General features: G+C 39.8%; 1 protein-coding gene across 12 annotated transcripts in view; it reads right to left on the reverse strand.

The window, feature by feature from the left end:
* Positions 1–14,913, reverse strand: part of MAP7D3 (MAP7 domain containing 3) — a 45,462-nt gene that overhangs the window by 25,976 nt on the left and 4,573 nt on the right. For 11 of the 12 annotated variants that reach the window (XM_064670042.1, XM_064670039.1, XM_064670035.1 and 8 more), the window contains exons 2-5: positions 5,967–6,062; positions 5,055–5,135; positions 3,485–3,648; positions 595–709 (exon numbers count right to left, since the gene is read on the reverse strand). In XM_064670042.1, the coding sequence (XP_064526112.1) occupies positions 595–709; positions 3,485–3,648; positions 5,055–5,135; positions 5,967–6,062 (456 nt within the window). Of the gene's footprint in view, positions 1–594; positions 710–3,484; positions 3,649–5,054; positions 5,136–5,966; positions 6,063–11,747; positions 11,807–14,913 lie in introns of those variants that run through there. The other variant, XM_064670036.1, reaches the window with a different exon arrangement.

The following is a 14,913-nucleotide window of genomic DNA, read 5'->3' on the forward strand; positions in this document are numbered from 1 at the left end:
AAACAGTTAACTGTGTGAAAAAGGAAATGATCTGAGCTCAGACTGAAGAGTGCTAAAACACATCACCTAATCCAGAATAGAACCCATGCTCTGAGAAGCTTGGGTAGTGCCCACTGAACCTCATCACCCATGACTGGGCATTCAAGTAACCAGTAAGCATGCTGTAGCTCTAAAGGTGTGTTTAAAACATGTTAGATGTGATATTACAATACAACTAGGTTTTTTTGTTTGTTTGTTTTTATCACCAGTCTTAATACTCCATTACATGTACTGCATTTGAAGGACTCAGAATTATTTTAACATTATACATTACAATTCCCCCTATCTGAGGGTTGGGGGCTGGCAATGCAATTCTGTCAGGTCTTGTATTTCCCACGGGGCTTCTCTCTAGCTCTTCTCAAGGTCAAAACCAGCTCTGAGCAGCATTTCAGGGCAAGCACAGATAGGATTCTTTCCCCATTAGCTATCCATAGATCCTGCTTTAAGATCCAAGACAGTAAAGGATGCCCAGATCCCTACGAATAGTGCTGCATTTGCCAGAGTTCACATATAATATTCTGTGATTTTAGGCCTACTAGAAAATGTGCTGCTTACCTGTTTTGCTTTCTGAATCTGGAGTTACAGATCCTCCCCATGACCATCTCTTCTGCCGTGTTTCCAGCCGCTGATTCCGCTCCAAGGTACGATGCATAACTGCTTCGTATCTCTCCTATCAAACAACATCTCCATGAAGCTGTAACCATGAAGCACAGCTACACCAGAGAAAATACAGACCCACCTCCCCTGTATGATTTATAATGTTTCACCTGGGCTGCCTGATTAACAAGCTTTTGTTAAAGAAACTATCATGTAAAGAATGTTGAGGGCAATTAATGGCTTCAAAACACTGCAAACATGATTAGGTTGAGATAAACCACAGATAATCTATTATACTCTTTACTTAAAATAGCCACCAAACAGATTTCCTATTCAGTAAACAGCATTATGTATTTTCTAAATAGGGATGAACCCCAAACCGAACAAGAGTAATTGCTTACCCTTTAAACTATTTATATTCTGAAGTTATTTCTAAAAGGTGATAAGAATTCTCATTATAGAATATCAAATAGAAGTTATTTGTTTTCTCAAAGAACTATACACACTCTGACCCAAGTCTTAACAGACATTAGGAGACTATACGATGAAACTAGAAACAGCAAGACAAAGGTAAAACTGCAAAAAAAAGACCAATCAACTCCAGAATCAACTCAGCAACCACTGCTGACAGGACAAAGGGGGCTGAAAGAAGCTTTTGCTCCTGTCTCACAACGAGTAACTGCTAACAGAGGAGCTTCAGCTCTTGTGCATAATGATGAACTGTAAGACTATTTCTTGCCAGCCAGGTTTCCACACGTGTCAACAACAGATTTCTCTTCTGAAATAGTTATATCCCAAGTGATCTTTTGAAGCAGTATTTACTGCTGATACACTGCAGTGAGATGCCAGGGGAACTCATTATCCAGCCACTTCTCCCTCTTGAAGACAAAACTTTCACCTTCTTTCTACACCATTTCACAACACAAACTAAAAGAGTCACAGTGACAAACAGACCATGTAAACTTGGAAGGAAAGGAGGAGGATTCTGCTCCCTGACAAAAGATAAAACTAGAAGTTTTTGTTTGAAATACGAAGTTTTCCTTCCCCTCTATTAGAGAAACCTGAACTAGAGTGCTAAAGGTGCCAAAGTACCCAGACATTATGTAATCTGTATTGTATTTCCAAGAATTACCTGCAGCGCGGTAATTCTTCAGTCACAGTTAAAGACAGAGGCTTCACTTTACTAACAGAACCAAATTCAAGACATCAACACAGAAAGTTGCACAGATGTACAGAATAACTGAGTAGCTGTGACAAGACAGGTATCTCAATCCTAGACATAGCTAGTGGTCTTCAAGACTTAGGCAGAGAACCACTTCTTCCACAGTATTTGCTACTGTGCTGCTGCTTCTACTCTTAAGAAAGATGATTAACTAAATGAGACTTGGCTGAATGTAAACAATAATGCTGAAGGCCATGCATTTTTTATATACTCTTATCTACTAAATTTACAGTTGTAGATGGTATCTTGCTGGTAAAATTGACCTAATTGACCTTAGCTTCTTTAAAAGTTATTCCTTTCTGCAAAGTAAAGATCTGTTTTCACTTTCTGGTTGAAGGCACGGTTTACAGGTCAAATCCACACTGTTTTCTCACCTGCCAGATTCTTCATGCATAAATCTCTATGTAAAAGGTCATCTTCAGGGACTTAGTAAAAGACAAGGTTAACAACAATCAAACTCATCAGCTAATCTTGCCTTCTTTGATTATTCACCCAGGTGGCCACTTAAAAATATATCCACCATCCTCAAGATTACATGAATAAATGTAATAAATGTAAAGGTGACACCTCTTGAGGTAGAAGGGATGCTTTTTGCATAAAGTAGTTGCTTAAAGAGATGATGCAGCACTGGACTGCAGTCACAGCCCACCCAAACATTTCTGTTCCCCAGCAATGTAAACTATTCCATGAAGTTCAAATGGAATATCAATTTGATCACACCCAGAAGCTGATTACAGAAAACCAAATACCATTGTACTGCAAGTCAAAAAGGGTAAAGATGGATTGCTAGAACAATGTAACAACAGCTGGACTCCAAGGGAGCAGCCAGCCAGGCTTAGGGGCTCTTCCCCAGTGACCCACAGCAAGTTCTTACACCCAGCTTACAAAAGCGTGGATGTGTGATGCCTCCACTGCTGACACCCTGGAAACAAACCCTCCCAGAACTCACACCACATTTCAAATGCACTAGCAGAGCTACTCATCAAAATGGATGGAATAACTTCATGTATTTATTTCTGCTTTCAGCCTCTGTCCATTTGCAATGAGCCCCAGAAATCAAATACTGCTTTGCTGGTCCGTGTGCAGTCAGAGCAAAGGCAAAGAGCCCAGTGACAACAGTCACTACACAGTTCAAAGCAGCAAATGGTAACTACACAGATAACATCATCAACTGCTCATCATATAGTAATGAGTTCTAATTTAGAAGAATTGAAAGAATGGGAGACTCTCAGGCCACATCAGGGCTCCCAGGAAGGAAGACACAGAAATAAGAGAAGTCTCAGACCTGTTGCCCACACTGATTAACAAACAGACTCTACAAAGTGCACTGAAGGAATGTAGAAATCTGGGAATACAAGGTAGGGTTTTTGGTTGTGTGAAAAATAACCAGTGGCCAAAGAGCAGCCACAGCTCCTGAAGTCCCAACTGCTTTGAGTACAGCTAAAGCTGTATGGGGAAGGAGGGCATAGGTCTACACAGCCCATTATACTGATGTGGAAAATACTTTCGTGTTCTAATATATTCACCACTTCCACAGTTTTCGATTTCCCACCACTTCAGACCATGATAATGTAGGAAAATAATGAAGGAGTTTCTTAAAAAGTATAGAACTTTGACATGTTGTACCTTTTCCTCCTCTATTTTTTGTTTCCTCTTTTCTTCTACTGCTGCCCTCCGTTGTTCCTCTTTCTGCTTCATTTCTTTTAGCTTTCTCTGCCTTTCTTCTAACTGTTTTTCATACTGGAGTTTTGCTTTTCTCTCCTTTTCAAGGATTTGTGTCTCTTTGGCAGCTGTAAATTTTTAAGAAAAAATGAAAATCAAATTTAACCATTCACTGATGCTGCAATGCAAGTTATAGGCAAAAGACTACCCAGGCAGAATTATTACCACTTAAAATGAAAACATACAGCAAGATGAGCTTGCAGAGCTGGATGACAATGCACGATGACATTCTGTCCCCAGGTTAGGGTGGAATCAGAACCTTGCCTTACACTAGACCTTACTGTCTAGACAGGACTATCAGGATAGGCATATTCCCTATGTTAAGCACATACTTTTCTTGTCAACATAATAGTGCAGTCTTTGCAAGAAAGTAGTAAGTTGAGAATCAATAGCCTGAATTTTCTGTGTTGCAATTTTCCTTTTTTTTTTTTTTTTAGAACAAAATATAATGAAAAGAGTTAAAGCACTGAGTGACAAGATGGGAAAACCCCAAGTTCCTGCATCTGAATTCAAAATAGTTCTCTCGCTATTCTCTGCAGTATCCACCAAGGAACAGCTGTGTGCAGTTTAACAGGAAGCTCCAGGTTCTGTGACACAAAGCTGGTGGCTGAATGCAAAGTGTATTTTCCATGGCTAGACAGATGAAATGAACCAAGAGATCAGATAATTACACCAACAATGCACAGGCAGTATCTACATAGAGAGCCCCCAAAATATTTCTGGATTGATATGTGTTTTAGTCCCACCCTCTCCCCATGTTAGGATAACACAATCACTCCTGTTATTTTTATGTTAACAAACAAACAAACACACAGGTCTGAGAGACACCACTCCCCTCAAGCTGGGAGCTCAAGACCCAGGACTGCAGGGCTCACTGTGACCCTTTCATCTCTGACTGCACACACATGCACTGATCCACATTGCAAACAGCATAAAGCTGGGCAAGACTTCTCTGCTGTTCTCTAGGTCTCAGATTCCCTGCTAAGACAAAGTGTATACTGCTGACACTTCAATCCAGGAGTCATTTCAGTGTGCTGGGAAACAAGGGAACCAGTGTTCAAGGCAAACAAGCCATTCAACTAACTAAATCCTTTTCGGTTTTCTCTGAATTGGCATTACCTAAACCTCAGTCTTCAGGGCTACAGGAAGCAGTTTTAAGCTAAAAGTTTTATTTTCAAAAGTGTTTTTGTTGAGGATTTCAGTAAGAAATTGGCTAAATTTTCTTGGTGGTCACTAAGAAACAGAAGGTCAAAAGTGATACAGAGCTTCAAGAAGCTAAAACTCTTTGCAGCATTTTCCTCTCAAATCAAATACTTCTTTATTCAGGTTCACAGATGGTCACTGATGCAAGACCAAAAGTAGACCTTGTTTCTTGTCCCCAGCAAGCTGGAAAAAAGTGACTGAACGAGGAATAAGTTATTCCTTTATCACAAACATTTCAGAAAACTGTATTTTAAATGAAACATGAAAATACCATGTTGCTTTTCCCGCTCTTCTCTACGCTCCCTGGCCAGTCTTTGCCTTTCTTCTGTTCTTAGAGTGGAGCCATCTATCACTGTCAAAACAAAAATTGAAGACACACAATTGTTAGTTATTTTGAACATTCAAATTTAAATAAAAAGTCAAAAGTCTTTACTATCAAAAGGAGAATGAAACTTCCTGAGAGATGCATGTACCAGCAAATCACTGCACACTTCATATAGAGATTAAAGTTGTCATCTGAAAAATTCATAGGAAGCTAAACACCCTCCCTTTCCATTCTCTCACAACAACCAACCCACTGTTTTTAATAAGTGCAGGAGAAAGCAGACACCATATCAAAGGCTAAATGTGTACAGTCAAAAGAAAGACTAAGCAGTAGCCAGATATATGTGAGAACATATCCTTATTCCAAATTCAGCTCTGATCCTCACTCTTGTACATACTAAATTCCATGAACAAGAATTACAGGAATCTAGGAAAATTTAACCTCAGAACAAATTGTTCACCTGTCACATCACAACCAATTCAGAGCACTGCAGGACAGCTCATTTCCAGGCTAAGCAGAACCAAGACTGCTTAGATCTTTTCAGGTATAAAAACTTGAATTTCTGCAAGAAGTGAACTGGTAGGTGTTGCCCAGTGCACAAAACAGTAATTTAATTTTGCTGTTATGCTCTGTCTACAAGACAGGCACCTTCAACTGAACTCTGAGCCAGTCAAGAGCAGAAATCTGCCATGAAAACCAGACCTTTAATGAATCTACCAACCATCTACCAGGTGGCTCTGGCCTCTGATGCCTCCTGAAGAGCACCAAACTCCTTTCTAAAATACATTCTCTTTGTTGCCTACTAACTCTCCCTTGTGAACCCAGCACTTCATGAGGGGCAATGACCAATAATTGTACCTGGTTTAGTTGCTGTCTTTATTGAGGTCTGGACTGCAAGAGGGCTAATGCCACTTTGGCTTCTTCTTTCTTCTGCTATGGCTTGGGCTGCAGCAACTGTGAGAAAGAGTCATTCCATATTAAGAAAAGCTTCACAACTGAAACTCAATAAGTAAATATCTAAAATACATAAAATTCCATTTGAGGTTGCTGATCTTTTTATTAAATAACTAACTGGGAGCTGCTTAACTTGTAAGGAAAAACTCGTCAAGTGAAACCTCAGGTCTGGCACAGCTTTTCTTTTTAAAAACCACAGTTACAAAACCTATGTTTTCAAATGTGCAGCCAAGGACTATAGTTTCAAAAAGATCAAACTTATTATATAACTCTTCTAAGACAAAACCAAGTATTTAGCACAGTTACAAGTCTGACTTACTAATAAAAACTCTTTGCTACCACATGTGCATTTTTGGGCTGGATATACTTATGTAACAGTCCATTAGCACAGGCAGAATCATATTCTGATGAGACCTGAGCAGGGAAAGGTTTATGAAGACCTGTCATTACTTGATCACATGAAACAGAAAGTGGATAAGCTGCATAAAGTGAACCATTACAGGATGCTTACACTGTACTTCTAAAACTGGATCTTCAAAAATAAATTTTAATTGTAAATTAGACTCCAAAACTGTAATTTAAGCATTCATTCACCTTATTCAGGTTTCAGCAAGGTGAGCACAGTAGCTATGACTCGCAGTTAGCAATACAGAAAGGAAATGCTACCAATATTAATGTTGCTAAAATAATGAAACCCATTAAGAAGTCAGAGAGACTAATTTACTGTATCACTTTCCACAGATTTTCTTTATTTTAGTGTCAACTTTCACTAATCATCTTGCAGGGTGTGAAGGTGAAGTGGTATAGGGAGAGCAGGCAGGGCAACCCGTAAGACAGCATTACCCCACTTTCCTGCACAGCTCAAATGGGAATGTTCTCACACAGTGACACCTTGTTCTCACCTTGGCTGACAGATACTGGGAGCTCAACTTTGCTCCTAAGAGGAGCCCAACTTCAGGGGATGCAAGAGAACACATCACACAACCAACCAACCAGAGAAAGTCAAGGCCTGTTTTACACAGAAAAGGCAATCCACAAAAGGAACGTGTAACTCCTGTGAACATGAAGGACCAACAGCAGAATTTGGCATTATATTTTAAAAAAGAAGACAACAGCTTTGCCAATGATCTCAGACTTCCCTTTAATATGAGTAGTGCAGAATGCAAAGGAGGAAGGAAGAGTCTCCCTCTTCTCCATGCATTGCCATGACAACTAGTTGTGTCATGGTAATAACCCTCCCTAAGGCTGTGCCCAAGAACAATCACCTCAAAGTGTTTAATCCCATGTGATGTCAGTGATAAATGCTGATTACAATACTTATTCAGCAACTCTAAATTGTCACCCGCAGCTGTTGCCATGTCTTGAATTAATTTTTTACTATAGCAGCAAACAAAAGTCTTCCTCAGTTCCATCCTATACATCTCTGAGGCTCTTTTCAAACAACTCAGAGACTAGATATATCACGACATGGTGAGATGACCCATGGGCAAAGAGAACAGCTAAAAAAGGGACTCACTGTCATTTCACCATCTAGATTAAAAGTCAGATAAATATCTGATTTTTGTACACTTTTGCATGCCACATGGATGGGAATCTAGTCCAAAAAATACCAGGTGGAGAACAACAAAATTATCTATTCTAACACAATTAAAAGTGAAAACAGCCAGAGGAAAAGCAGCCCACTGCAGGTGTGCTGAGAACAGAAATATACAGACAGGGCATTAGTATCCAGTGGCACCCTTGGACATCACAAAGGCTGAAGGAGCATAAGGTTCCTCAAATACCATTTAGATTTCAGACACAGAAATCCAGGTACATCTTCCCTTCAGTCTCCACCAGCAAAGGAGGAGACAGGAGGTGCCCAGGCAGCCTGAGCCAACTCAGCCCAGCTGGGAAAAGAGCCCAACAGAAGAAACTCACTCCTCTCCTACACCAGGTTTAGTTAAGACCACTACTGGAATTTTGTCTCAACTCTCAAAGTTTAAACATCTGAACATCTGTAACAAAGTTATAGTAAGAAGCAAGCTGCAATTAAACAGATACAACAGTCATCTTATTTTATTTGCAGAAATATTTTACTATTAGAAATCCTGCTGAACAAACCAGTCATAATGGATGTGGGAGATTGTTTATTTTCAAATGAATACATAAATACATAAACAGTTGAATAATGTTCATGATTAGAAGGCATTCATTTAAAAAGATTTAAAAATCTGCAAAGCAATTAGTTCATCTTAATTAATTAAGGTTGCAAAAGATTAGTTGAGGTTCTACAGAACAGGAAAGTGGGTTACAGAAACAGTTCAGCTTGCAAAGGACACAGAGGTGAAAAAAGCCTAGAAATAGTCAGCCAAAGGATTTTGTATGTCAGGGGTTTTATATGGCAGTTAAAATATTTTGTGTTTGCTGCTTCAATGCTTCATTACTTGCATAGAAACAATGTCTTCACAAATTTGAAATCAGCACATTTAAGGCACCATGAGTGCACCTTCGTGTCACACAGATGTGATCCATTCAACCAAGAGAAATCCAGAATGAAATGTGAACTGGGGATTGGAACAAAAGATCATTAAAAGGGAAACAGCCATCACATTAGATATGTCCCTGAGATGTGCAAACTCAGTTTCACTAAATCTCTGGTCAACAGACAGGTTTTATGTTCCTTGTAAATTTTATGGTAAACTTGCAATATCAAGCTGATTTTCAAAATCCCCTTTTTACTACTTACTCTAGGAGAAAATGACTTGCATATTGTTGCACCCTGCAACCTTTAAAAAACCACAAATTTATTTTGCTTTAATATGATAAAAGAAATCTAAATTATTAATAACTTTAAACGTTCTTTGGCACAGATACCTATAATGTCTTTGCCTATTTTTCCATAATGAATGTAGCAGTCTGCTATGGAGCAAAGCTTCGTGGAAAAGAATTTTCCACAAAACCTATCTCTGTAAAAGAAGCCTAATACTTCTGTAATGAATCAGGATACCCCAGAACAGGAAACCAGTTAACAACCATTTCACTAGAACTTGTGTCACATGCTGCATTAGTGGGGGGTGCCTTCATGGACATATTCAGCAAACTTCCTGGAGAAGAAAAATTCTCTTAGAGGAAAATTAAATCTCATTTCTATTCTGAGCTTCCCCTCCCACAGTAGTCACCAAAGGCTTTCACAACTATAATTTGTGATCAGTATAATGTATGTGTTTATTTTACAGTAGTCTACCTTTAAATGCTCCAGGTAAAATTAATAAAAGTATAAGCCACACATGTGGCCAATAATAATAATATCTGCATTCAGGCATAATAAAGTAGGGCTATTTGGAACATGAAATGGTTAGGGGATTTGGGAAGCAGTTTTCCTTCTGTGCCCTCATCACCATTTAGCACCATGTGTCTGGCCAAGGGTATCACAGATAAACCAAACCCACAGAAGCACCAGGAACCAGCCACTGTGGAAGACAACATTCCAGATACATCCAACTCTCCCAGTTTCACCTCCAGCTCAGGATCACAGAGTCTGTGCAGGTGCTGTGGTGCCTCCCTCGCACTGAGCACGACGGGACTTCCTTCGCTGATCAGGTTTCCAATATGCCCTGAGAAGACCAGTGCTAAAAATAAACCCTGATTTCTATTTCAACCCTTGCACAGAGCTAATACCCTTGGCCCCTGCCAAGACTGGCAAAGGACCCACTGCTGTTCTTAGCAAACCTCATTAGGGACTGGAGCGGCTCCGTCCCTTTGCCCAGCGAGGTTTAGGGATTCCATCCCATCGCCTCTCCTGGTATCCATGACCCAGCCAGATGCTGCCCCACTTGCTTTCCCAACCCGTGCAGAACCAGAAAGGAGAGCAGAATATGCCAACTTTCAAAGCAATCCTTCTGCTTCTTATGATTTAATGACAAAGCAAACAAACAAAAAAAAAATCCCAGACTAAGTCTTTGAAACAGGAGGTGTTAGAAGATGTCCTGAATGGAAGGCATTGTTGGAAATCTAAATTTTCTGCAAAAGTTTAAAGCAGGTAACAAGAAGCCAATAATTTTATAGCAAACTGTGCCAACTCTGCAAGATGCCATTTTTGTCTTGCTCCACTACAGGGAGCTACTGTTTGTCAGCAAGGGTTCTGATCCTTTTTCTTTTAATAACAGTTGCACATGCTTCCAGGAAAGACAAGGGAAGTTAGCATTTAAGTTTGAGATTTCTGCACACTGCCTTTTAAGCTGATTTCCACTCATTAATTAATACAGGTTAAGACAAATGGATGCAAGATCATATGCTTGATGCTTTAAGAAAAACTGGATATTGGTTTTACACCATTACCTCACACAAACAGGTGGACAACACAAAGTTGAACCATGAAAAGAAAGCCCTCTCTGCATGCACTCCTCTTTTCCCTGCTTTCCCCCTTCTTTCTGTCTTTCCCTGCTGATTCTGACATCCCATCTTTGGGCTGCAAGGACTGACAGGCTCCACAACCAAACACGTGAGCCTCCCGTAGGCACCTTCTGATGGACCAGCTGGAAGGCAGATGGTTCTCCTGTTTTGTCTGGGCAGTCACCAGATGGGAAGCACACAGATCTCCAGAAAGCAGTGCATGCTGTCTCTCAGCTTCAGCAGGCCAGAAGAGCTTCCTATTGTCTTATCCTTATCCCAGACTGTATTTGCACTCTTGGTTCTACATTCATTCCCTATGTGGGATACCTATTTTATTACTTTTGTGTGTTTTCCTCCCTTTAAGACCATTTCTGCAGGTAATTCTGTACAACAATCTGGTTGTACAATCTAGTTTTCCTCCCAGTCAATGCTTAAGGAAGTTTAGGATGATTTCTTCAGTTCACTACAAGTATTCATCCCACTGGAAAACTCTTAACACAAACATTCCTTTGCAGTATATGAAATTAGCATCTCCCCAAGTAAGTATTTGAGAATATATTTCAAGAATGTACGTTTTTATTTATCCTTAAGCATCCACACCCAGACTAAGAGCTAGAAACATTTTAAAAAATATCACATAATTAACAAAACACTACTTATTTCTTAAAAGGAGACCTGCAAAGATACAGCTGAAGTAATCTCAAGGACAGGTTGTTCAGCCTAGGGCGTGATCAGAGAGGCACCAGGAAGGCTGCCGGTTAATTTGTGGGTTGATCTCTGTACACTTTACCCTCGGGGAAACACATAATCTAAACCAAACTTGAATGTAATACAAGCACAGACCAAAGAATCAAAATTCACCCTTAAAAGAACTGGCAGCCACCTCCAAAAACTTTCTACAGAGATGCTACACTGCTGTGTGACAGCCATATCAGAAGTGTACTATCCTTAGTCTGAAGCCTACCGAGAACGTATCTGCTATGGAGTCTCACTGATTCCTGCTGCCACTTGTATTCTCTTATTTTAACCTTGCTCCCATTGCTCAGCCACAAATTATGCTTCTCTCTACTTAATGGGAAAAGCAACTGCCAGTACAATGCTTAAAGACAACAAAGAGATGTCACCACCTCTTGCAGAAGCCAGTACGAGGTTGGGAAGAAGCACTGTCTGTACTGCACACAAAGGGCTGACAAGCTAAATCCACCCTCTTCTCTGGAAAAGACACCTGGCTTCACAATTTGGGGTTGTTAGTAAGGTATGTTATTATTCACCTCTTGAAAGAAATTAAAGTGAACCACAGCAGATACTGACTTCCTGCTCCTTTCACTATCCCTTTTGCCACATTCTTCTTCGTCATAGTTCTTCCTCACCTTCCAAAAAAAACATGAAAAAGATTAGCATTCTGCACAATCCACCTTATTTTTTTAAAAAACATAATCTTTCACCATCTCTTTTGATATGATAACATGATTTGTACAAAAAGGCCCTCCAAAGGGGACACTTCTCCAATTCACACGTCCCCAACTCTCTGCAAGCTCTAATGCAACTCAGATATAGTGACTAATGCTGGGTAGAACACAGAAATTAATCTGTTTATTGCACTGTGCTGATCTGCCCAGTAACTTCTCTCCAGAGGTGATGCTTCCTGCATAAAGGATACACAGGTCTTACAGCCCCAACCATGTTCTTCAGCAAATGGCCATGCCTTGCTGTCTTGTCTTTGCTGCCTGGAAGCACTGTCTTGGTAACACTCAGCCACAGAGAAGCCAGAGCTTTGGAAAGGCTGGAGTGCTCATTATGTTTTTCAGTGAAAGAATAAGGCACTAAGGTGTTTGTACTCACTGAAAAATTCTCCACCAGATTACAATAAGGCTGCATTTCAGATGTAAAGAGAGTATTTCTGCACCATTTCTGTAGATTGGCAACTGTAAACTTTTCTTGCCCACTGCAAAACAAATTGCTTGCATCTACCTTGACTGTTTATATTAGAGATATATTAGACAATGACTGCAATGCTGATGCAATAAACTATGGCAAAGAGTCCCTTGTGAACCTTCTCAAGTGTAACAGAAATCAATATTTACCTGTTTCTGCATACTGAAAATTCCAAAGTACCCAAATACACTGGACTAAAATGAAAGCAGTCTATGTAATAAATATGCCCTTACATCGTTTCATGTAAATTCATTGTGAAATTTAGTAGTGACATAAATGCTTACAGGTAGGTGTATACATACAGATTAAACACTCCAAACTGAACAGAATTAGACACAGCTTTAACAGCTACGGAAGGACCAAAAAAGTAAAACAGCAGAGTTTTAAACATAGAGTGCAAGATTATTAATAACTGCTCTGTTTATCTTACAGATAATTCTCTTTCATTAATAACACCTTCCAGTGCCTCAGGAGTATATGTGTTGTTCCTCACACTGGACTGGCTTCAGAGATGCCAGAGCAGTCCCGCTGTACCCTGCTCTGAGCAGTTTAGTTCCCACTGGAATTCTAGCTCAAGCGTGGGTAAGAGGCACAGAAATCAGCTCTCTCTGCTTTACTCCTCCAGTTCTGGAGGCTGCCTAAAACTGACTCCTCTTCACACTCCTGCACAGCCACAGTAAAAAGTAACTTCAAGACAAACTTCTGCTCTCTTATTTCACATCTGTTTTTCTCATTGTGTTATTTCTTTCTTTTACAGTGCACTATCCCTAGTGCTGGCAATAGCTATCTTCTATCCACTACTCCCCCCTTTCCTGAGCAGTCTGGTTTCTTTTGCTTGCTGGAAGCACGTCCTTGTAAACGCTTTTGTCCTCGTTTGCAGGCTGTGGCCATTGTTTAATACACCCAGGCAAACAATGCCAGCAAAGAACACAGCCTAGCACTGCGAGTCACAACTAACTTGAGACAAACCCTGTGAAAACACCATTTTGAACTTTCTTAAGCTGGAAGGATAACAGCTCCTTTACACAACAGCAGGGAAAACTACTGCTTTTTCCTTTTACACCCAATGAATCTCTTATGGCAACCTCAGAGCTCATTCAAACACTGTGTGCTTCAGAAGAAGAGAGACTGTGTTGGCATTTACCCCCATGAGAGCAGCCTCCAGCCTCAAATCAAGTCACTCAATACAGTGCTCTAGGACAGTGACAGGCCCACAGTGTGTTTAACACAGCAAATCCACTACACTCTGCTGTACATCTACAGCAGAACAGGGTGGTGTAAAATGTAAAAGGAAATAAACTGCAAATTTTCTTAAAGCTGTACAGTTCACTCAACTAATTAGAAATGAAAGCTCTGAGACATTCCACTACACCTAATGTAAGATCCCAACAAAGTAACCATGAATCAGTCCCTGCCCTAAAGAACTTGAAGAATAGATAAGTGAAAAGTAACAAATGGCTGTAAAAACCCCAAACAGGACAAAAGGGCAAAAGAGACCAATAAAGAGACTATGTATTTTTTTAATTCATTACCTAATGGCAGAAAATCTTCTAGAGAAATCTAAAAGTGAGTAAGGTGCCACTCACTGTTCTACTCTGGATATGACCGTCCTTGGTTTTCAATGTCCAGAACACAATTCACATATTATTGATCAACACTGTGCTGCAAAAATATGTTCCTTTAAGAAATTCTCTTGGCAAAACTAAACAGAGGATAAGCTTTCAAATTAATAAATGTGTTCTATTAAATTATATTAAGTATAGAGATCTCTACAGGATTTCTCTATTCTTGTAGCCAATCCTTCTTGGACTTGGGGGAGGAATTTTGACACCCAGGAGGTTTAAAACACTTGCTCAGAGAACAAGCCACTACAGTATCTTTGCTCCCTCCCAAGATTCAGGTCAGTGCACTTAAACAACAGAGTGTGTCTGTAAATTAAGAGTCAGTTAACTACTCATAAAAGAGTATTTTAAAAACTCCCTGTGAATTATGGGGAAAAAAAAAACCACTATGAGGAAAGACAGAGGTATTCTGAGCACAACTAATGGTAATTGTTTTCTTCAAAGGCAGCTCCAGTTGTGGATCCTTCACCTAGAAAGAGGAAGTTCCAAACTGACTGGAATATACAAATAATTTAGATGAAAACAAATGTCAAGCAACTAGGTCAGCCTTCCTTAAAAGCAAAGGCTTGTTTCCACTTATGCACTCTCTGAACACCACAGATCCGGGGGGATGGCTGAGGTTTCTGTCTCTTTCAAACAAAAACACTTCGAGCAACATTTGATTTCTCTTCCAGGAACCCCATGCACCAAACCACCCAATCACCAGCATCTAGAACAGTTTTAATTATTGGACAAGTATATGAAAACACACTGAAAGCATATCATCAGTGAAGAACTACCTGGTTGTAAACTGCATAATTGGAAGCCAAATGGCATTAATTTATTAGTGGCAGACCAAGAATTTGAAGGCCCCACTTTGTTTTTAAAATATCACAAGTCATCTGATAAGTCATATTAACAGAAGTCATTAAAATTGCATG

This window comes from Pseudopipra pipra, chromosome 13 (genome assembly GCF_036250125.1).
Source record: "Pseudopipra pipra isolate bDixPip1 chromosome 13, bDixPip1.hap1, whole genome shotgun sequence".
Lineage (NCBI taxonomy): Eukaryota > Metazoa > Chordata > Aves > Passeriformes > Pipridae > Pseudopipra > Pseudopipra pipra.